The following is a 23,234-nucleotide window of genomic DNA, read 5'->3' as shown; positions in this document are numbered from 1 at the left end:
AGAAGGAGAGCAATTTACTATTGAATAATGTTGCCTCGTTAAACTCATATCAAAATGAAATGCAAACATTTCTATCTGAGGTTAATATTACATCTGCTGATCTATGTTTAAGACCCGGTTATTCTAAAAAGAAAGTATTTGAACATGACTGGTGCCGGACTGTACAAGAGATGAGTAATTACAAAATGTATATTGAATATGCTAAATGTCTGACAAAAAGAAGGCCACGTTCCTCTTACTTGGAAGCCTTTCCATGTGGGTCTATTAGATCAGCCTATATGAGGTTTAAAATGAACCTATTCCATACAAGAGAAAGAACATCTCATTGGAATAAGGATACAGATGAGGCGATTATCCTCAAATGTCGCTTTCCACTTTGTGAGGAACCGGTGGAAACATTGAAACATCGAGTGTTAACCTGTAGCCACTTCAAAATACAGAGAACTAATTTACTCATGAAATTTGTAAATATTCAATTTGAAGATTGCTTGGAAGCCCTGTGGGCCAGAATGATGAATGGTAATTCTTGGCCTCTGATTTTTGCACTAGGATGGTTTCTGAAGCATATTGAAAAAGAACTAGGAAATAATGCATTGTGATTATAAGTAACATGTTTTATTGGAGCTATTTTATGTATGAAATTGCTTTTGTATGATTTTAAAGTTTTGTTTTAAAATGTATGTAAAAAAAATTCTATTGCTATTTTGTAAAGGTTCATTTGTGAACCATGGACAAATAAAAAAATAAGAAAATAGTGGGATGTCTTCTTTCTGCCTATGTGCCCTGTCCCCCCTCTGCTCAGGACAAGGTTAACTACTTGGCCTGCTTTCTCACAGATTTTTCCTTCAACCTCATTCTCTCCTCCGCCTCCCTTCTTTTAACTAACCCACTTCCTCCCACAATAACATACATTAACTCCCCTCCCTACCCCCACTGTAGAGCTTTGCAGTAGCTTCCGGGTTGTATTAGCCACATTGCAATTTGCAGCTTGCTACTTACTCCTTTTCTTTTCCGCTTGCCACTTCCTTTACTCTCAAAGCCCCTTCCCATTCTTCATCTCTAACGCTTTGAAATGACCTCTCTGCTATTAAATAACCAAACGTACAAAGCAATGCTTGGTGCTCGCATTACTACTCTTTCACCGAAAAGCCTCAGGAAAATGCCTTCTAACAGTTTAGAAAAACACACAATTACACATACATTTGTGCAATCACTACCTAAAACAGCCCCAGTTTTGTTCTGTCCTCTGGGTCATTCTTACTGCTTGTTTTTTATTGTAAGATACCCACATTGCTCTAAATCCTCCTCAACTCAATAAGGTTTTGTGTAAAGTGCATGTCTCCCATAATTTCGGGTTTGTCCCTAATGCACACATACAAGGTTCCCTGGAAACTGCATCTCGAGGACACGCCTTTGGGATGGTGTGATATATGCAGATAATGCCATGATCCCCAGATTGGTCTATAATAGGCGTATGATGGGGCGGGGCCTACGAAAGCCAGCAAAACCTTATGAAATAACTGGAATGGCTTGACAGGTTTTAGCACAACAAACGGCAACACACATCTGTACAGTGGTACTAAGCAACAAACTTCTCATTCAAACAGTGGTCATAGGAGGGACTGGGTACACATCCACTAGTATAGACACAAGGATAGCACGATGTTCTGTCTACGCCTGCCTAATTGATAACTAAATCTAGGTGACGCTGGTGTGCCGCTTATCTAAAAGTAGATAGAATAAGAAAAGAAAAGCAGGAAATATGTTGCTGAGTACTTCCAAAAGCACCGTCTTGTGAGTATTCCCAGTGCTTAAAGTGGGCCGGGGCCTGCCGGGGCTGTGCCCCGGCAGTCTCCAAAAGGTGGGACTGAGCCGGGGCCCTGCCGGGGCCCCCCATCCCACACAACATTGGCGGGATGCATTATCCCGCCGCAGCCGCGACGGGAGATGCGCCCGCCAGTTTAATTTCAGGCGAGCTCAGCGTCGCTGAGGCTGGCTGGCACTTCTGTCAGTCACTGTAACTTCCTGATGACCCCTCATCTGAGGGGTCATCAGGGAAGTTACAGTGCCTTTGTTTGCCCTCGCCAGGTCACTGACCCTCAGCGAACCTGCGGGCTCCATGATCTAATATGCAGATTAGATTACGGAGCCCGCGGGTTCGCAGAGGGTGAAAGGCGCCTCGGGCTCAGTGATCTCTGCTCAGAGCAGATAGATCACAGAGCCCTAGGCGTCTATCTCCGCTGGCAAAGCTTTATAAAAGATGCTTTGAAGTGTATACGTTTCAAGCCATCTTTTATAAACGTAGAAATATTTCCATGTTTATAAAAGACCGCTTGAAACGTGCACAATTCAAGGCATCTTTTATAAAGCTTTGTCGATGGACAAAGCCACCTCGGGTTTTTTCCGTCCTCGACGCTTTCTAAAAGATGGCTTGAATTGTTTACGTTTCAAGCCTACTTTTATAAACATAGAAATATGTTATACATGTCTATACTTATAAAAGGTGGCTTGAAAAGTGCACAAACCATAGTAAGGTAAGCACACAAGTGTGCGTAAATTACTATGGTTTGTGCACTTTTCAAGCCACCTTTTTATAAACCTAGAAATACGTAACATTGGTATGTTCATAAGGCTTGAAAGGTACACAAACCATAGTAGTGCGCATACAAATATATAAATGCTCACATACATGTATATATTTGTTTGCGCACCTTACAATGATTTGTGCACGTTTTAGGCCATGCCCACAATGGAAGCCACGCCCCCAAACGAGGGCCCCCCCTCAATTTCTTACCCCACTTAAAGCACTGAGTATTCCTCACAGTTCCCTCTTAGACCACTCTCTTTCACTTATACATTAAAAAGAGAACATCTATGGCACTGTTCAGTAGTCTATTTGTAGGTACAATTCAATGTATTAGCCTATAGACATACTAAGCTTGTTTCCTAGGTTCTTTAAGGTTAAAAATAATGTTCACTCTTACAATAGCCTAAATTCGCTATTGAAGACATTAACTCTAGGCTCTCTCTGATTAGTTACTGACAATCCACGAGAAGCACAGAGTCAGAGCTGCTTGGCTAGGTGAGCAAATTACTGCCTCCTATTGCAACATCTACTGTCTACCGGTTTCAGTGGTATGTGTTCATTAGAGCCACTTTCTTCAGGACAGTCTTCTATACGAACAAAGGCATACTCACTGGTATCTAGGGGAGGTGATGAATGTTGAATACATTACCACACCGTCCTCTGTCGCCATATATGAGAATCTCAAAGCTTCCTTGCATATTTGCTGTGTTACCCAGCAGGAAGTATTGTTATCCAGCGTTTTCTTAACCAGAATCATTACAATTACTGGCATTCAAGGTCCTGGGTAATAGAGAGTTACAGTTAACGCGGCGCTAGAAAACACAACCTTTAGTGTATTTCTGTTTGTTTAGGTGTTCTATGTGGTGATAGGTGTACTTTTTGGACACTTTCAAGCACTTTGAAACGTACTGTACTAGTATGCAGCAATTCCAAAATACCTGCAGTCTGTAGAGTGCGTGTAAGCAAGCTAACAGATCCCCAACTCCTAGTTCAGAACCCATCCACGTCCTGTGTCTGTAGGCGGGGAAGCTGGCTGTTCTCAGCACAATCTTAGTGAGAAGACAGTCTTTAAATCAGTGTCTGCCGGAGCCCTTTTATATCTGAAAATGTAATGGGGGCATAATCCTCCAGTGAGCAATTAGTGAATCAGTGCTGGATGAAAGAAGGGGGAAGTTTGTGAAAAGGGGGAAGTGAGGAGATGGGGGACTAGAAGGTGGTTGTTCAAATGTCAGTATTGCATCTCTCACATACTTAGGCACTCCTGACAAGCAAATCTCTAACAAATGACCCATCCCCCGTTGAATATCTTTCAATTCATTAATCAAAATACAGTTTCATCATCAAGATACTGCTACTCCGCCCTCATAGTATTCCGACTGCAGCAATTCCTTGGTAACACTGGTATTACCATTCCCCACCGGTAGTATGTGTATGTCCACAGTCTGCAGACAGGAAAATAGAGCATCACAGCACAGAGTAGACAGCATAACAAGAAGTGCACAATATGTATTTGCGTGCATAACTATAAAGTCAGTGGTTGTATATAAGAGAGAGAGGTGAAATCACACACCTGAGTGACTCACAAATTGCCACTGCCTAGGAAACATCCAGTAGAATGGGAGGCAAAAGCATAAGGCTCTACGCAGAAGCACTTAGAGCAGCAGACACAGTCCATCTCTGCAGCAACATGCCCCACACAACAGACTGCAGCAAACATTCTATGAGTTGCAAGAAGAGGCAATCGCTACCACCACCCAACCCTATCCACAGCCGCTGGGTACACGAGTAGGTGAAGGGGGGAGGCATAGTTTATCATCACTTGGCTTTGGGTCATGTACTTCTGTCTAGCAGGGTAGTTCAATATTACTTTCCCACCAAGGTGTAACTGATAGGTGTAAACAAGCATGTCCTTTCCTCCCTATGCGTCCAGCATGTGCATGAGATCGATTTCTGGGACGAGATGTGGTCTCCTCTCTGAGGTCCAACCCAGACGTTTTACTCTTAGGGGAAGGCCATGGCATCAGGCACCACTGGCCCTATACCGTTACCAAACAGCATACATCAAGCACGGTGTGTAGGAAAGCCATAGAGACAGAGGCACCTCTTCCACCACAAAAGGACAAAGAGGAGTGTAATAGGCATGGGCCATAGAACACACAAAGTGGCACCACTATATCTTGTGTGTGCCACCTTTGGCACCCATGGAAGCGTCTCAATGTGCCCTCACTAACACTTGGGGTGTATGTATGGAGGTGAACATTGGGGTCAGTGCCACTTCATTGCCCATAATAAAAGGCCTGGGGGTGGTTTGGATTGGATCCCCTGAGCCCCCCCCCAACAACACCTTGACCAAGAGGCAGGGGCTCATCATGCTAGTGCAACAGTGGTGGCCGGCCCTTCAAGACCACGTTCCTACTCCTCACCAACAACACCGAACACCCAGACATACAGACCTGGCTATCAACCATGAACTCTGAGGGCTTCAGACCCGAGCTCACCTCCTGTGCAAAGTCCCTCGGGTTCCACATCGACACACACCTCCCCTTCAAGACACATGCTAAGAAAACTTAGACAGCTTGGCATCCACTCTCCCTCCTGTGGCAGGTCAAGCCCTTCCTCCCTCTGGACAGTTTTAGATCTACTGTTCAAGCATTGGTCCTATCCCACCTGGATGGGGCCAATGCACTCCTCAAAGGCCTCCTGTTGTACTCCTTTGTGCCCCTGAAAAGTGTTTCACCCCGGCCCTCATCGACCTTCGCTGGCTCCCACTGCATGCACGAATCACCTTCAAGTTTTGCTGCTTCATCTATAAGGCTGTCGCCGTCAAGTCACCCACCTACCTCGCCGAGAAACTCAACGTCTCTGGCAGACAGCGCACCACCAGAAGCCAGGACACGTGCAGACTTGAAATCCACCACTTCAAAAAAGGAAAGCACCAGAAAACAAGCCTTCTCTGTCTACGCCCCAAGACTATGGAACCAACACCCTGTCAGCATCAGACTCGCCCCCACGCTACAATTCAGAAAATAACTCAAGACGCACTTCTTGAAGGAGTCTTTCCTCCTCAACACATAAGCCATTACCTCGCCCTTTGCGCCACCTCACTTGCTAGACGCCGCCCGCCCCTCTCCTCCCAGGCATACAGTACCGCTAGACCTCCTCTGTGCCCCTCTGTAACCTACTGCCCGCTGTATATATGTTCTATTGTTACCTCTGGAAAGTGCCCCGGTATGCATCTGTAATGTTGTAAACCTCTGAAAAGCGATTTGTTATGCATCTGTACTGTTGTATACCTCGGTAAGGCACTCTGTTGTGTATCTGTATTGTTGTATACCTCTGTTAAGTGCTCCGTTGCTTTAGTGAATTTTGTAGGCTCAAAAGCACTTAAAAACAGGCCCAGCAGTCGGAAAGTACTTCATGCTTTATTAGGGGAAGTGGCATGCAAACAAAATGGTAGCGCAGCTTACTGGTGCAAAGTCAGAGAGAACGATCTGCAAAGCGGGTGCTGCCAAAGCAATGCCAGCTCTGCTGGCATGATGCTGAGCTCCCATTTGTGGGGATATGCCTGAGACTTGCAGTGAATCCATCATAGACAACCACCCTTGTATAGGCTTCATCCAGCAGATGCGGAAAACCCTCAGTAAACAAATAGACGCATCTGAAACAGAGACTATATCAGGGGGCCGACTGGAGAGAGCAATCACTCACATGTGCAGATTCTCATAGGGAGCCCAGCCCAGGGGGAGGGAGGCAGGGACATAAATACATCTCAGAAAGTGCCAAGGTGTGATGCTTGCAGAAGGAGTTTGTGCAAGTTTGGAGGCAGCTGGAGAAAGTGCGTCTGGGGACAAAGAAAGGATTGGAGGTGGAATGAGGAGTAGAGGAAGTGCTGGGGAAAGTGAGAGCTAAGGAGGAGGAGGTGAAAGAAGGAGCAAAGGAGGTACAGGAGAGAGTAATAGCTAAGGGGAGGGGGTGAAATAAAGAGCAAAGGAGGCACAGGAGAGAGTAATAGCTAAGGAGGAGGGGGTGAAAGAAAGAGCAAAGGAGGCACAGGAGAGAGTAATAGCTAAGGAGGAGGAGGTGAAAGAAAGAGCAAAGGAGGCACAGGAGAGAGTAATAGCTAAGGAGGAGGAGGTGAAAGAAAGAGCAAAGGAGGCACAGGAGAGAGTAATAGCCAAGAAGGAGGAGGTGAAAGAAAGAGCAAAGGAGGCACACCAGAGAGTAATAGCTAAGGGGGAGGGGTGAAAGAGCAAAGGAGGCACAGGAGAGAGTAATAGCCAAGAAGGAGGAGGTGAAAGAAAGAGCAAAGGAGGCACACCAGAGAGTAATAGCTAAGGAGGAGGGGGTGAAAGAGCAAAGGAGGCACAGGAGAGAGTAATAGCAAAGGAGGAGGGGGTGAAAGAGCAAAGGAGGCACAGGAGAGAGTAATAGCTAAGGAGGAGGAGGTGAAAGAAAGAGTCCAAAGGAGGCACAGGAGAGGGTAATAGCTAAGGAGGAGGAGGTGAAAGAAAGAGCAAAGGAGGCACAGGAGAGAGTAATAGCTAAGGAGGAGGAGCAGATCATGTGAGGACATTTTTTTACTTGACTCAAAATAATTGTCCTCTTTGTGTAAAATAAACAATTGAACATTATAAGAGAGCTTCAGTGTTTTGCTTGTGTACTTCAGTAGCAAATAATGCTAATGAGTGCAGAATTTACTAAACTTCAACTAACTACCTTTCGAAGGTGCATTTTGCAACCCTGGTAGCATTGTTTTCTGACTATGCATACTTTTTGCTTGCAGAGTGCTGGTGGAGAATGCACATGTGCTTCTGGGCCATGACATGGCGAAACCCAAAGTTAAATTCCCACTGGACAGCTATGACTACACAAAGTATCACCCAATGGAAGAGGTGAGAGCCAATGAAATCGCTGTCTTCGCTTGATCACACACAGGATCCACTCCTGACTTGCTTTGTTAGTAATACCGCTGATGCTTTGGCTAGATTCCAGTGACTCTTACATATAATCTGAAGAAAGGAAACTCAATATATAATTTACATTTAATCACAGAGAAAATAATGTGTTGAATATTGAAACGAAAGCTGTGCATTTATTTTATGTTATCTCGGAGGCTCTATACTGTATTTATTTATTTATTTATTTATTTATTGGATGTATTGATAGAGCCCAGTGCCGGAGGTATCACGGCACTAGTGGTACACAGTTGTGAAAGGCAACTCACAATATGGTGCGTGCATACGACATAGTGAGTGAGTCATACAGGATGAAGTCGTTGCGTTACATCGTTTTAAAGGGGGGCGTACTGTGCTTCAGGTGTGTGGGGGACCAAAGGTATTGGCGGAGGGGGTTCCACAGATGTGGCAAACCAATAGCTTTCATAGATGTCTATCATAGGGTCCAGTGAGTGAGCCTGGGGATGTAACTTCAGACCAACCTGCAGAAACGTCCGTTGCATTGAAGGGAAAAAGAAAGGGCCTTTCTTCTAGGTGAAGACACCCGCCAGCTCCTTTTGCTTGCCCAATGAACGGGTCAAATAGCGGGCAGAGCCTAAGGCATCTTACTGTGCAATGGTGGAGCAGGATGGGGGATTAGCAGAGCATATTACTTCCATCTGTGGAATCGGTGAGCATTTCGAGCAATAAAGAATTACAGAAAACCTGGCTCATTCCTTTTGGTAATTGCAATTTGTAATTGGTTGCTTATACCCCGAGGTTTCTAAGAGCGGAACCGGGGATTGAACCTGTGTTGTACTGTGTCGTCTTGCTTCCAAGGCGAGCGCATTGCCCCTGAGCTATCCTCCCTTCCTTAGGGCAGGTTTGAGGACACTCCAAAGAGTTCCAACTGAGGCATGCATGGTTTGGCCTCCTTTCTATCTGGCCATGCAAATAACAAGCAACTTGTGGGAGGATGGTTACAGGAGATTGGTCGAATAGTTAGGCTTAGAGGAGTTTGAAGAGGCAGGTCTGCATGCTGTCACTTGTTTTCCTGGATACAGTCATGGACTGCATTCTCACCATAACTGGCAGTCAGTGTAGCGCCCCTGAGGGCCGGCATCAAGCCTTTGGTGCAGTGTTCAGTTGGCACCCAGCACCCTTGCAACAGAAGCAGACTTTATGTTTGCAGGGCCTGTATGGTGCCCCAGGCTGTCTTACTAGGTGTGACCCACAAGCGGGCACAGGGAATTGCTGTATTGTTGAGCCAGTCCTTTCTAGAGTTATGGGATCCGTGCACCTCAGTCTGAGAATGAGCAGGGCGATAAGGCTCTGTACTGTTTGGAGCTTGGTGAGTGCCTTAGTAGGATGCCCTCGATAGATATTTGAAGATATAGATAGCCGAAAAAAGGAGGCCTTCCCGCGTAAGATATGGTTGTAATAGCATAAGCAGTGTTTTCCACTTTAGGGATCATGGACGAATTCGTAGGATACCCACATTAAAGGCAGTACCTCCTGCGAGTTGCCTAGATGGCAGGACACTTTCCTAGGACGAGATTTACTTGTTTAAATGAGAGGTTCCAATCATTCAATACTCCAAGGATGCCTGTGCCAGCTTGGGTGGAGAGTGCGTGATGTGCTTCAAGCAGGCCGCAATGTGGGTACAGCTCCCAGAACCCTTTGGGTTAAGATGCAAGTGAGTATCATCAGCAAACGGTTCAGAGTCACTTGTGCTCACTTCTTTGGGGCAGCAGGGTGATACATATGTCACTGAGGAAAAGAGTGATTGGTGATAGATACTGCACAGGTGATGCTTTTGGGGCCCTTAATCAGCATGAAGTATGTTGAGTGAGGAATATAGCCCTGGACTTTGCACAGAGAAGCTGCTGCATATGCAGTTCATGTTGCGAAGTAGGGGACGGGCTCAAACAGAAAAGTACTTGCAAAGAATGGGAACAGTGCCCAGCAGCAAATGGATAAAGGTGAAATGTGGGTGCCAACCTTTAATGTTCATTCCCTGAGTCGATTTCACCCCAAGAATCAGAACCCTTATTGCCTCAACTGCATCTTACCCTAGCAGCAACCGGTGTTAAGTAGATTAAGTTGCTTCTCATCACGCGATTGTAGTTGAAGATGGTTACACATATTGATACCAGCAAAGGGTACAAGTGAATTTGAGTCCACCTGCAGAGAGCATGCTGTGCCTCTTAAGGGAGTTCATCTTGAATTGGGATGTGTGCAGGTTCGGCTTGCATGTTGCATTGAACCACATTGGGCTAGACACATGTTTTCAGGGGCCTAGCTAAAAACGTAATATTTTGGGGCAGACAATATAGCCAAACTGATGGCCCGGCTCTGTAAATGATGGCACATTGAATGTTTGTCACTGAGCAACCCAAGGAGAATTAGGGGACACGTGTGTAGAGATTTGCTCAAACACATGAGAAGCAAGTGCAATATGGACATGGTTGGAAAATGCCCATATTTATTAACCACTTCATTCCCAATCAAACAATGTTAGTAGGTTTCATGGGGACCTCTTCAAGTCATTGAGAAATAGTGTCCATGACCCAGAAGCACTTGTCATGATCCGGAAAAACTTCCGATGACCCAGAAAACCTGTTGTCTAACTAGGACAAGTATTGCTTATTTATGAGATTCAGCAAAGTAAGGAACATATGAGGACTGTTTTCAGAGCCCTGGGACCCACTTCTCCTGATGGGCAATCCATGGTTACCAGCCTATCGGCCTGCAGAACAGCAAACAGCCCTCACCCACAACCAGGCGAAACACAACAGCAGAATTAGAACTCATCCACATTATGGCACTATGATGTAATCTAAACTATACATGTCCCCGCCAACAATCCTTAAATGTGACTATCATATCGAATCCATTGATGGACTATGCAGATAAACAAATAAAGGGACATTAACCATGAACCCATTTCATATTATAATCAGAGGAACAATCAGGGCCAGATCTGAAAGCTTGTTTTGCTTAACATAACATAATATAAAACTGGTTATAACACTGTTTACTTCTGATGCCCATACATGGGGTGTGCCTGGCTGGAGGGCTGGTCAACTATACTCCGATTTCACCATAGGTGTGAGTGCAATGGAGAAAGGTGGGTGCTGGAAACACTTTCACCAGTAAAGACGTTGTCACATGTTTTCAACACCAGCTATTTTAACCATTGGCGTTTTCACTGTGGCAGTTGTGTTTGTTTTGCAGTGTCATTCGTCGGAGGACGTGTCAGGTCATGTGGTGGTGGAATCGTTGTTGAGGCCTGTTGTGGTTTGTTAACTACAAAGGCTTGGCAATAGCCTGGTTTTTAACAGTATCCGAAATGCCAGGTGGCCTTCTGAGGTCCAGATTTCTTTTGGTGTTCAGTTCCACAGTTTAGCTATGAGAATAGAGACGGCAGTACCTCTACATAGGTGTCATTGCTTGATTGCTTGAGCATCCTTCTTGGCTGTTAGAGGGCGATTGTTGATTGGTGGAATTCCGCTCCCTGTTCATGCAGTGCTCTGTGATTGATGCAGAGTGCTTTTGAGTAGATTATTTTCTTCACTGGCAACCAGTGTATGCGTCTCAAGGATGGGGTGATTGATCCCTCCTATTTATTTTCAGCAGAAATCTTGCTGCAGTGTTTTGCATGTGAAGTAGTTTCTTGATGAGGTAGTCAGGCATTCCTAGGTATAGAATATTTGTGTAATCTTTTCTTGACAGTACTAGTCAGATTATGGTGAGTGTCTGGTCTGGGAAACTTAGGTATGGAAGGATGTATCTGATTGAACGTAGGTGTTAGAAGCAGTTTCGTACTATTGGGTTGACCTCTGGTTCTAGTGTGAGTACACTGTCCAGAAGTAGCCCCTTTTTGTTTTTACTGAAGATGTTTCCATCGTTATACCAATTTCCGAGGGCCAATGAATTGCAGTTTGGGGTTAATTTTTGTTGTATGGGGTGAACAGTATTTCTGTTTTGTTTTGGTTTCCTTTTAGGTTGCTTTTGGTTTATCTCTGAGGCATTTGCTGAGGAAGTTGTTTGAGTCAATGCAGGTAGACATCTGGAAGATTAGTTGAGTGCCATCTGCAGAATTATAGCAGCAGTGTTGCTAACGCCAGATACTTGGAGTCTTTTGGTTAAGGTTGTGCGACTTATAGTGTCAAAAGCTGATGATTTATCCAGCAGACTGGAAACTGATGGCTCGTTGTTGTCAGCCTTCATCTTTAGGTCATCCCATGGTGGAAGGAGTGCTGATTCTGTTCCTCTCTTTGTTCTGAATCCTACTTGGGATTGGTCCATCCAACATCTACCCGGAAGACTTACCAACACAACACCACACAAGCACACAATTAAGCCTACTTAATCACGGTAGCCAGCACATGCCCAGTTCAGATTCTGTATGAATCAAATTGTATGTATTGCACACAAATGTACACGGCATGGAACACAGCTGCTCACGCAAATGAAATGGAATGTGGTTATTGGATCATCACGGCTTATAAACCGCTCCTTTCCAATACTTCATCATTATAATGCAGCTGCTTTTATAAAAAAAATGGCTTAAATTGTCCGTAGGGGAATGCTTACATTTGCACTTATGTTTTTGCACTACGGAATGCAAAAAGGAGGTGTAAAATGGTGGTGGAAGCGTCTCCCTTTTGCACACCGCTGTGCAAAATGGGCAAAAGCTGCCTGCTATTTTTGCATGACAGGCAGGGTTTACAATGGATTCCTGTGGAATTCCCCTGCTTTTTGTGGAAGTAAAAAACAGGCTGACTTCAGAGGTGTCCTTCAGTTTTAGGTCAGCATGAAAATGCCATGCTGTAGTAAAACCAAGTCGTTTTTGGAGGTGAGGGGGAAAAGGGAGGTGGAAACGTAACTCTAGTCCTACCCCCCACACCTTCTAAAAGCACAGAAATGCCCCTGACTATGAACATAGGAAGACATGCCTAACATCTTTAAGTCTGTATTTTGTACCTTTGTTTACGCTACAGTGACTTGGAAATTGAGTCCTATTTTGTTTATGTCTCCCTGGCGCCATTTGCATTCAAGGCAAATTATTAAGACTTAGCCAGTCCCTCAGATATATATCTAGGGCAGATAACCCTCTTCCAATTTAACCAGTGGTTGTCTTCCTCTGTCGCAAATACTTGACATCAAGCAAACAGCCTGAATTGTACATGTGTGACAAATATGATATACATTGTTTAAGCCTACTTTTCCGCGGTATTCTTTCCCACCTCCCTCTCCTTCACACTCTGATTCCTGCAGGTGCCATGGTACCCACCTACCCCCATGACCGAGCTGATCCCACCACCCTTTGAGGTTTTCACTGCACCATGTCCCTACATTGGTGTGATGAAGTGTGCCAGATGGAAAAATGTCCTTACCCACCCTCCCCAACCTGGTGGGATACCACTTCCCAGCCTCCTACCAGAACCTCAAATGTTTTCAAATTGTTCCCCATATTGCATTTTCTGGTGCATCATTGTATTGCCTTCATACCCGCTTTCTTCCTCCCCCTGACTTATCATCTCCTCTACTTTTCCCCCTTTATCTCCATTCTTCCATCTCACATCCTCTTTCTCTTCACTTTCACCTCTCTCACTTTTTTAATCTCAAGTGTCCTGGTATCAACACCCCAGAAGCTTGTAAATAGGCCAACACATACACAGTACAGATGATATGGAATGAAACCCCGCACGTAATGTGATGGCGTGCCCTCATACCACCCGTGAGCATTAGAAATGGGATGCGTTACACAATGGTGCCTAGCTGAATAACAAAGGTCTACGCACAGTGATGCCCACTGGCTCCCGGTGCGCCACAGAATTTTGCTCCACACTCTAGTTATCACGCATAAATGTCTATCAAATTCTGCCCCTAAATACCTGTCAGACAAATTCTCTAGAAACCAACCGGCCAGACCTACGAGATCTTATTACTCGCATTGCCTCAGTATCCTGAAGTACAAACTAAAAATGGTGGGAGGAGCCAGCTTCCCAGTTCTGGCTGCCAAATGCTGGAATTCTCTCCCTCTCACGATCAGAGCTGAATATTCCTTCTTGTCTTTCAGAGCCAAAGTGAAGAACTGGCTCTTAGATAAAAAAAACATTAACAGGCCCTAGGTTCTACCACGCTCCTCCTCTGCTGAATCCTATGAACTTAAACACTGTTCACACTGTATTAACATTTGTTTTTTATCCTGCACTATCGCCCAAACTGTAACCACCAGTGACATTTCCATGCACTTACCTGTATTAATATGCAAGCCGCCTAACCTGTGACCTATAAGTCGTCAATGTGCTCTTTATGTATGCATCTGTAACCATGTCAAAAGTTCAAGCGCCCAGTTACCTCAGGGCTAGGTGCGTGTTACAAATAATAAACCAAACTAAACTAAACCCGATGTGAGGTAAACATAGCAGTTAAGCTCATCAGCCTGAAAGGGGAAAAGGGATGAGGAAATGTGACTCCTCTGCTGCCCCACACCTTCAAAAAGCACAGAAATATCCAACAGCAACAGTAAAGGAAGCCCCTCCACATTTGCCACTTCGTTAAACCAACAGACGATGACAGGCATTTGGTTCCGAAAGCTACATTATCCACGTAATGCAATATGTCATATATAAATATTGCCCAGTGTATGCAAATACCAGTCGCATGTCAGAAAAAACGTACACATGGCAAACCAGAAGTCCATTTATCACAGGTGACATACAACATAAGCTATCTCTGATTCTGCACGTGATCTGCAGTCATAATCATGGTTGTAATATCCTTGTTAATAAGAAATAGGACCAATAATCCTCGAGCTTGCACTCTTACAGTGTACTTAGTAAACACCACACATTTCCTTTTGTTTGGTTCCCCAGCAAGTTTTAATTGATGATTTATGCTGGGGTTTTTCTTTGTTCATTGAATTATGTTCATTCATATGATACAACCTATTATTCATTTATTTCATTGAATACAATTTGTTGAATTAATTTTCATTCAACTCTTTTCTTGAGTGACACATTTGTTTAGTTGAATTTTCTTCATTCATCTAAGACTAGGGCCTCATTACACGGTAGGCGGTAAACCATGGTGCTGTTAGCACCATGGTTGCCGCCGGTACCAACCCCAAGGTTGGTGGGGCAGTAATTCCCCCTTTCTCCATGGCCCTTCCCCATTCCCATTTTTGCCCCATAGTGCATAATGGGAATGGGGAAGGAGCTAATTATGGTACCGCAAATTGTGGTACCGTAATTAGCACCAAGGTCCCTTCGCGGGTCCCAACTTTAATGGCTGGTCTACACCAGCCGTTAAGGTCGGGTCCCGCAAAGGGACCTCGTAGTAAGGCGGTAAGGGTTAACGGTCACCGGTACCCTTACGGGTGACCGCTAACCCTTACCGCCTTCCGTGTAATGAGGCCCTAGGTGTTGTATTGTGCTTAGATCACTATGCCTTTTCTACGCCTTGTAGTGGATATTTGTTTTCTTTTTCAAATAGATGCTGTTTATCCTGTTTATCCCGACACGTGTTTCCCTGTCTAATTTTCGATGGTTCTTCAGGGGATAGTGGTTAATTACTTGGCCTTGTGCTTTAACAAAATAATGGTATTCTGGGTTCTTTCCTGTTTTTGTTGGCAGCTACATTTCTAGAAAATCAAGGGTGATAAACCAATAAGGGTCAGTTTGGGCTCAAACATGGCTTGCATTGATCTAGCTATTTGTCTTTCTCTTTGCACTTACTTGTGTCTTGGTATCTGTATGGACCATTTGGTTATCCTTTTTTGCTTGCTTGTGTTCAAGAGTACGCATTCAATAGGCGATTTGTGCTGCCTGGAGGTAAAAAACCTTGCTATTCTTTTTTGTTTCGATGGTAAAGCACAAATAATACTTTCATATATCTGGTTGAATTTCTTACGATTTGGACTTGTATTGTATCTAAAGTCCATGTATACATGTCAATAGCCACCTAATTGTGCACTAAATCTTTACTGCAGTAGCCTCAGGCCTAAACAGATACTGTTTGGATTTCTAGTTCTTGCTTACCTTGAATAGTGGTATTTCATATTCACGTTCTTTCTCCCGGGTTGATTGACGTTGGTTCGTAAACGCAGAAGCATTGTTTTTATATAGCACAATGAAGTTATGCGTATAAGAAGTAATGACATCACACGGTGCAGCCATAGTGGGTTGTGATACTCGTCAACAAATATATTGTAGTTTGTATTTGAATTAATGTTGACCCTTTATTGGTTAGAGTTATTTATCTGCCGCTTGTTCGTTTTTCTTGTTTAATGGGTATTTGGTAAAATTGCTGAGGATCAAGTTTACACAAATATTGTGAGGCTTTTTGCTAGGTTTGGTCATTTTAGCACTACTAGTTTTGACCTGCGTGGTGTGGCTCTAATATTGTGTCAAGATATAATTCCCTCACTTGTACTGCTCAAAATACACATGTTGATTTACTTCCCAATAGACAAACTGAACATGAGTTGTATACATAAATTGATACATTTTTCATATTTTAAAATATGCTAAATTTTTATAGAAAATGGTGCATCTCTTGCTCAATGTTCAGACCAGTATGGCTGGTGTCCATGTTATATATCCAGAATGGCTCTCTTTTGCGTAGTTGTATTTCCATGTTACCTCCTCTTGGTGGAGTGAGTCAATATTTTCTCAATTCCAAAGCATTCTCTTTGTGAGATTTCTGATTGTTGGTGCTGTTCCTGAAAGTTTGTTGGCATAGGCGATCTGGTGTCTTTGTTAGTTATGGCTCTTAGATGTTATCCTATCCTGATTTTCAATTTTCTGATCGTGCTGCCTATGTATAGTCTGTGGCATGCACATTCTATACCATACACAACATACTTGCTGTTACAACTAATAGGGGGTTTGATGGTTGTCTTGGTTCCATTAGGTTTAGAGATATCTTGTTTGGCATTGATCATGTGTCTTCAGATCTGGCACTGGCCACACTTGAAGTTGCCCATGGTCGGTGGTTGAAGCCATGATTTTGGGCCTTGAGTTTTTAATTGTTTAGATTTTTGAAATGTGTTGTTTTCAAAGAATGATGGACTCAATATCTGTTTCAGATTTCTGCATTTGCAGAAAGTGATGCTAGGTTGGTTATCCAACATTGTGTGCATGTCTGTATCTGCACGTAATATATTCCAGTTTTTCTGCAAGATTTTCCTGGTTTTTAGATTGTTTGTACTGTAAGTTGTTATAAAACTGATTTTGGTCCATTGTGTTAATGTTTGTGGTTTGTTCTTGTTGTGGAGAAGATCAGATCTCAGTCTTTTGGTCGTTTTTTAAAAATGTTTTACGTAAATGTTGTAGGCTATATCCTCTGTGTTCAAATTTTTCAATTGCTGTGGTACTGTGCTTTCTGAATTCCTCTTCTGTTGTGCAGTTTTTTTTTGTCCGTAATAATTCCCCATAGGGTATATTCTGTATGATATGGTGCGGATGGTTACTTGAAGCGTGTAGGATACTATGAACTGCTGTCGGTTTTGTATAGAGAGTGGTATGTATGGTATGGTCTTGAATGTAAAGATGAAGGTCCAAAAATCTATGGCTTGTTGGCTGTATTTGATGGTTAGTTTCAAGTTGTAGGTATTATTGTTCAAATATTTGTAGCAGTCCATAGTTTGTCTTTCCGTACCATTCCATATTATAATGATGTCATCGATGTATCTGCCCCAAAAGGCGATCTTGTTGTGTGTTAAGAAATCTGGATGTTGCCACGCATATTGTGTCTCAAAGTGTCCCATATACAGATTGGTGTATGATGGCACACATTTTGCTCCCCTCGCCGACCCTTGGGTTTGTTTGAACAGTTGGCCTCCAAAGCAAAAGATGTTATTTGTAAGGGTAAACATTTAGCATTTCTAGTATCATTTGATTTTGATCCTGAAAGGATATTAAATGGGTTTTGAGAAAATGGTTGGTGGTGTAAATTCCTTTTTCGTGTATTATACTTGTGTACAATGCAGTTACGTCCAAAGTCATAAACCAGTAGTTTGTTTCCCAATGAATAGTTTCTAGTTGTTGAATAGTGTGGGTGGTATCTTTTATGTATGATGTTAGTCCTGCTGCAAGTGGTTGTAGATGGTGGTCTATGTATTCTGAGATTCTCCCTGTTAGTGAACCGATGTTGTTGATTATTGGTCGGCATTGTGGTAAATCTGAAAAAGGTTAATGCATCTTTGGTACAAAGTATATAGTTGGAAGTATAGGGTGTGATACACTCATGTACAGGTGTTCTTCTTCGGTCAACAAACCTAGATCTTTCCAGTATGAACTCATGAGATTCCAGTCCTGCTGTTGTTCAGTTATTGGGTTTGAAGTGAGATGTTGATAACATTCATTGTTATTTAATTGTTCCATAGCTATTTTTACATAGTCCTCTGTTGTAGTACCCTTATGTCAGGTCCCCTTTCAGTCATACCCTAGAACGTGCCACAGAATGGGGACGGGACCGAAACCTGTTGCAAAACAGCATATTCTAGAGCTTTCTTCATCGGTCATGTCCCTGCGTAGTACCTCCACCGCATGCCCTGCCCAATCATCAGTCTCTTTCTCTTTTCTCCTCGTCGGATGGGACACAGCCACATTGGGGACCTACGGGATTCCTCCGACTAAGGAAATCTGGGACTTTGTTGCATCGAGAGTCAAGTACAAGATTAATGTTTTTTTTAATTATGGTCTGGCATTGGAATCAAACCTACAAATTCCAGGCTGCTATACAAGCTCCAAACCTTGTTAAGGTTGCTGGTCTCTGTGAATTCTTCTCATCAAGGGTTTTAACATTATTCTTTAGGTATGCTTAATGATTGCCCCAGCCTAAAAGCTGCACTCACCCTGGGGACTAAGAGACAATGGTCCTCATTACACGGTAGACGGTAGGGGATTACCGGCACCGGTAAGGAGACCAGTGCCGGTAATCCCTTACCGCCCTACTACGAGGTCCCTTAGCAGGTCCCTGCCCTAACACCTGGTTTTTCCAGGCGTTATGGAAGGGACCCGCTACGGGACTTCAGAGCTAATAACGGTATCGCAAATTGCAGTACCGTTATTAGCTCCTTCCCCATTCCGATTGAGCCCTATGGGGGCTCAAATGGGAATGGTGAATGTTCCCGGAATGGGTAGTTAACGGGTCCTCCAGGGTCGGAATGACCCGGTAAGTCCCTATTCCGGGAACACGGACCCGGAATGCGGTAAGGGGGTAGCCATGGTCCTAATAGTGCCATGGCTACTGCCAACCGGGTAATGAGGCCCAGTGTCATCCTTTTTGATTATAACCTTCTCAGCATTCCTTTTTCTGTGGAACTCTGAGGCTGTTTTACATTGGCATGCAGTGCTTTACATATCAAATAAATAAAATATATAATGGATTCAAAATGGAAGCACTATCAGGCTCCCAAGAACATCTTCTGACCCATGTGGACATAACCAGATTGCCTTGCCAGAAACCAAGGCCCCAAATATTAGGGGGAGGAGATGACTAAGATGGATCGAATAATTAAGCAATGAACTAAAAAAAATAATGGTAAAAGAAACATACACTGAAACGTATTGGCTGCCACAGTGGGTTTGTTCAGCCCCTCGACACCTTAAAACCCTGGGAGACTTGAGTCACCAAAAACGGTCTAGAAAAGACTGGTACTGCAATAGCTTAATCATCTGGTTGACCATAAGTGGAAGAGAGCGTTCCAAGGTTTTGGGCCTTGGACTGAAAATCTTCCCTGAACTCTGACTTTCAAATTAGCCAGAGGAATTTTAAGCACAAGTGGTCCTGTTCATGAAAATGAAGTTCTCTGTGAAAGCATTTAAACAGCAAGCAGAGAACCTTGAAAGCAATATGTTGGTGTACTGGAAGCGAGTGAAGGCCTCTATAAAGCCCAGAAACTGGGGCCATCATTACAACTAAGCTAACTAGCACCGTTGTTTCCGGACCGGCAAAGTACAAGTCTGCGGGCGGGTTGCTTTTCCAATCACCAGGTCTGCCCTGGCGAGCAGAACGCCACCCACAGACTTTCATGGAAGCACTGGCACTGTTATTAATGGTGCCGGTGCTTGCTTGGTCCCCATTCCCATTGAGTCCTATGGGACTCAATGGGAATGGGGACTAACAATTACCACCGACTGACTTACCGGACCGCCGGGGCTGTAATGCCCCAGTGTTTCCGGAAAAGTCAGGTGGCGGTAAATCATCACAAGTCTGGCGGCAGCCTGCCGGTTTTACAGGCACAACTACCGCCGGACTCATAATGAGGCCCTGTGTCCCTTTCCTTCAAGACAAAAACCACCCACACAGCAGCATTCTCTATGCTCTGCATGCATTGCATTTTACAGGCACAAATGGAGTGTAACAAGGTAAGAGAAGAACCACTTAACATCTGTTCATATTGCTCTGTACAGCGCCTTATTTCTTCTCAAATGGCTTGCATGCAGAGAAGAAATAAGGCACTGTGCAAAGCAACATAAACAGCCAATCAAACAAACAAACGAGAATCCAAAACACATGAAGTAGTCCTAGTTTATGGGTGCACTGATACTAAAATTTACCAGAATATTCTGGATCCTAATGGCCAAGTGAGCAGGTAGCTTCCAGTCCAACCTCATTGCAAAGCTCAGTGATACTGCACCGACGAGCCATTACACATCTATTTGTACTACTTAGATGCAGAAGAAGCTCATATTCCAGCACTAGACAGCAAGAGCATGAAAGTTGAAGATTTGCTGGGGTCCATGAACTCCTACAGAGTGGAGAATGCGATCGGTGGCCAAGCCGGGTAAGATGCAAAGGGCCCACACGTGATCCCACCCACGTTATTTCAGTACCTGAATAAATGAAGGAGGAGTGTATTTCTAAGTAGAGCATTACTATTCTGAATGTATAATTGAAAATATGGGAATCAGAAATTCGTGGTATTATGTGCAATGAGTGTAAGTTCAGGAGGACACAAATAACAACCCTACTTCTTATCACTCAATAAGCCTCCTTGATACATGCCAAAGCAATCTCTGCCAAATGCATTCCACGAAGACTTCAAAAAGGGATAAAACATGCAAGTATTACGTCCCCATCATAGTGGTTTTCTGCAAAGGACTCTTGGCAATTCACTAGGGGTTCATACTCGGACATATACTATGAAAGTACAGCACAGAGGAGGCAATGTTCAAAGACCTCTTTTTCTTATTAATATTAATAATAATAATATTACAAAGTCGTCACAACTAAAACACCACTCAACTTGGCAGAGAACCTCAACTTCCACGGAGGCCAGCACCCCACCAGAAGCCACAACACCAGCGGGCTGGAAACAAAGAACTGCACGAGAGGAGAAACAAAAGAGGCAAAAGTGGAAGGCTGCCCTTTTGCCTGCCGGGTTTCAGGTAGGTGCTCTCCACCCATGCCAACCCCCTCACTAATTTCCACATGCCCACCCACTCCTCCCCGCTCTGTTACCTTAAGCTGCCTGGTCCCTCGTCGGCGCCTACGTGTACTCTTCTTCGTTGACCATGGCAGAATTCTTGGTTTGTAGTCTCGGTAAGTTGAGAAACGGAAACCGTACCGTTCCTCAACGTAAAAAAAAAACAACGATTAGCATCCCAGTAAGCATGTCGGGATGCTAATAGCAATAAACCCTGTCTAGGGCATTACCTGGCCCGATAAGCATTAAACTCTGATGGATGGGGGCTTTAAGTGTTGTGCTTTCTTGGAATATATTTGGTGGTTCTGGAGCATCCGTGGCTGCTACCGGATAGATAGCGCAATTATGTAAGCCCTAGCCAGTTATGTTGGGCCAGCCTGCAATTCACAAGTTCAAATCTGGGCAGGGTCGGCTCAGATCTTCATTCTTCTAAGGCCACATCAAGTACAATTAAAATTACGGCACTTAGAAGGAGTGTATGAAGTCTTATGTAAAAATCAGCTATTATTATTGCCTAAACTGAATTCCCCTTTATTGCAAATTTTGTGTCCCTTTACTGCATCAATGTTTGTATGTACGAGATTTATAAAGCTTGAACCTAGCTGGGAAGCAACGGAGCGCCGTACAAAGGGGACGCACCCAAGGGTTACCAGTAGGGTGCAGGCATAGCAGAGGAACTGCAATGGGCAGGGGAGAAAGGGAGATGCAGAACTCAAAAAGAGGAGAAATTGTTTATTGTGCATTGGTTACTTATGCTGTGCATTGCTTGCACCTGTTTCTATGTCCCCGGGTGCTGTTGGTGTTCATTTAACTATTTGGATATGAGCTTGCTGTTTATCATTCTATGATAGACATGTTTCTAGCACACTTTGGTTTTTATCAGTCTTCTTTTAGGGTGTGGTTTGAATTGTGATTTTGGTTGCTTTTGCTCTGTCCTCTACAGTAACTCGACAGGTAGTGTGCTTAGGTTGAGGTGAGCATCTACATGGGTACCCTTAAAGAAGGTTTCATTTTCTGTGTCATATACATACAAGAGGCCTCATTATGAGTTTTGTGGTATTTCAGTGTCAAATTTGCTGAAATATAGCCAAGCTCCATTACCGTTACTTCTACTTGGTCCCATGGAGTTACCATAGGATTACAAGTGGTGGTCATTTTCCACTTTTGCAGTGCATTGCCATCCATGGAGATTTTTAGCGGAACTACAGTGCAGTAAATCTGCTGATCTTTTGAGGTAAAGTGTAGGATGTACCTCCAGCAACAAGTTTGTGAAGTGAAGCCGCCACTTTACCACCAAGAATCGGCGGATTTACCGCACATTAATTCAGCTGGTGGGAAATCTGCCAAAAATTATAAATTGACGGCGTGGGAGGAGTTGCATTAAATGAATTACCCAGCTTCCCAGTCATGCCCTGGGTTTCCTTGGCAACGTGTTGCCGTTTCATTTTCTGAGCTGGCGTGTCGGCCTACTACAGCAACAGGTTTTTCGAGCACCTCACGCAAATGTCCCGCGATTTGCTCCAGGGACTCCAGATTGTTTTCCTCATCCCTCCGTTTGATTCATCTGACTGCAGTGAGAACTACATAGTTCTTGGGTGAGTGGGGTTTCTCAGGGATCTCCAGTACGTTCTAATTTCACACAGTACTCATGAAGTTTAGCATGCACATGACACTTTACCGACTGATCCGCGTCTGTTTTCCCTATGTGGTTTCCCGGTTCCTCTGCAGATTGCTAAGTGCAGCACTCGCTCCTGTTGCATTCAGCCCCAGCACATGTCTCATGGACACTGCACTTGGTTTTCCATCTAGTCATCAAACGTGCACCAAGACCGTCGTTTAGCAACGCTCTATTTTCCCCCATTCCTCGAATTGGTGGGGGTTATGTTCAGGTAAGATACCCCTGGCCATTTAACCCCATTATCTGCACAGTAACTTCTGTACTGTTTTTGAGCTTACAATCATTTTGGCCACCAAGGGCATGTAGGTTTGGTTTTTACTCCATCCAATATATTGTTTCTCCCTTTACAGTACGAAACCTATTCCTGCTGGGTCTAGCTCTGAAAAAAGGGGATTACAGACTCTCACTGTGTCATGGGTGATTCTGGGGTCTGCCAGAAACTACTTCCAATACAAATGGCTCTCTCGTTTTTAGAGATTTGTATCCTTTTGATGGCAGAACGCACACACAGAACCTAAAATTGTTCTTATTTTTACATGCATTCAACAGGGTCTTCAAGTCATACCCTGACGAACCATTTTGCTGCCA

The 23,234-nt window shown here is 44.0% G+C and overlaps 1 protein-coding gene across 2 annotated transcripts in view; it reads left to right on the top strand.

The window, feature by feature from the left end:
• The window catches only part of CPO (carboxypeptidase O), a 326,867-nt gene that overhangs the window by 78,818 nt on the left and 224,815 nt on the right, over window positions 1-23,234 (top strand). The window contains exon 3 of one of the 2 annotated variants that reach the window (XM_069617334.1): window positions 7,371-7,479. The exons of the other annotated variant lie outside the window; for it this stretch is intronic. Within the exon in view, the coding sequence (XP_069473435.1) occupies window positions 7,371-7,479 (109 nt within the window). The remainder of the gene's footprint in view (window positions 1-7,370; window positions 7,480-23,234) is intronic. 2 annotated transcript variants of the gene reach the window in all.

This window comes from Ambystoma mexicanum, chromosome 9 (genome assembly GCF_040938575.1).
Source record: "Ambystoma mexicanum isolate Mex_15411 chromosome 9, UKY_AmexF1_1, whole genome shotgun sequence".
Classification (NCBI taxonomy): Eukaryota; Metazoa; Chordata; class Amphibia; order Caudata; family Ambystomatidae; genus Ambystoma; species Ambystoma mexicanum.
Note: the sequence above shows the minus strand (reverse complement) of the source record. Positions and strands in the feature narration are given on the sequence as shown.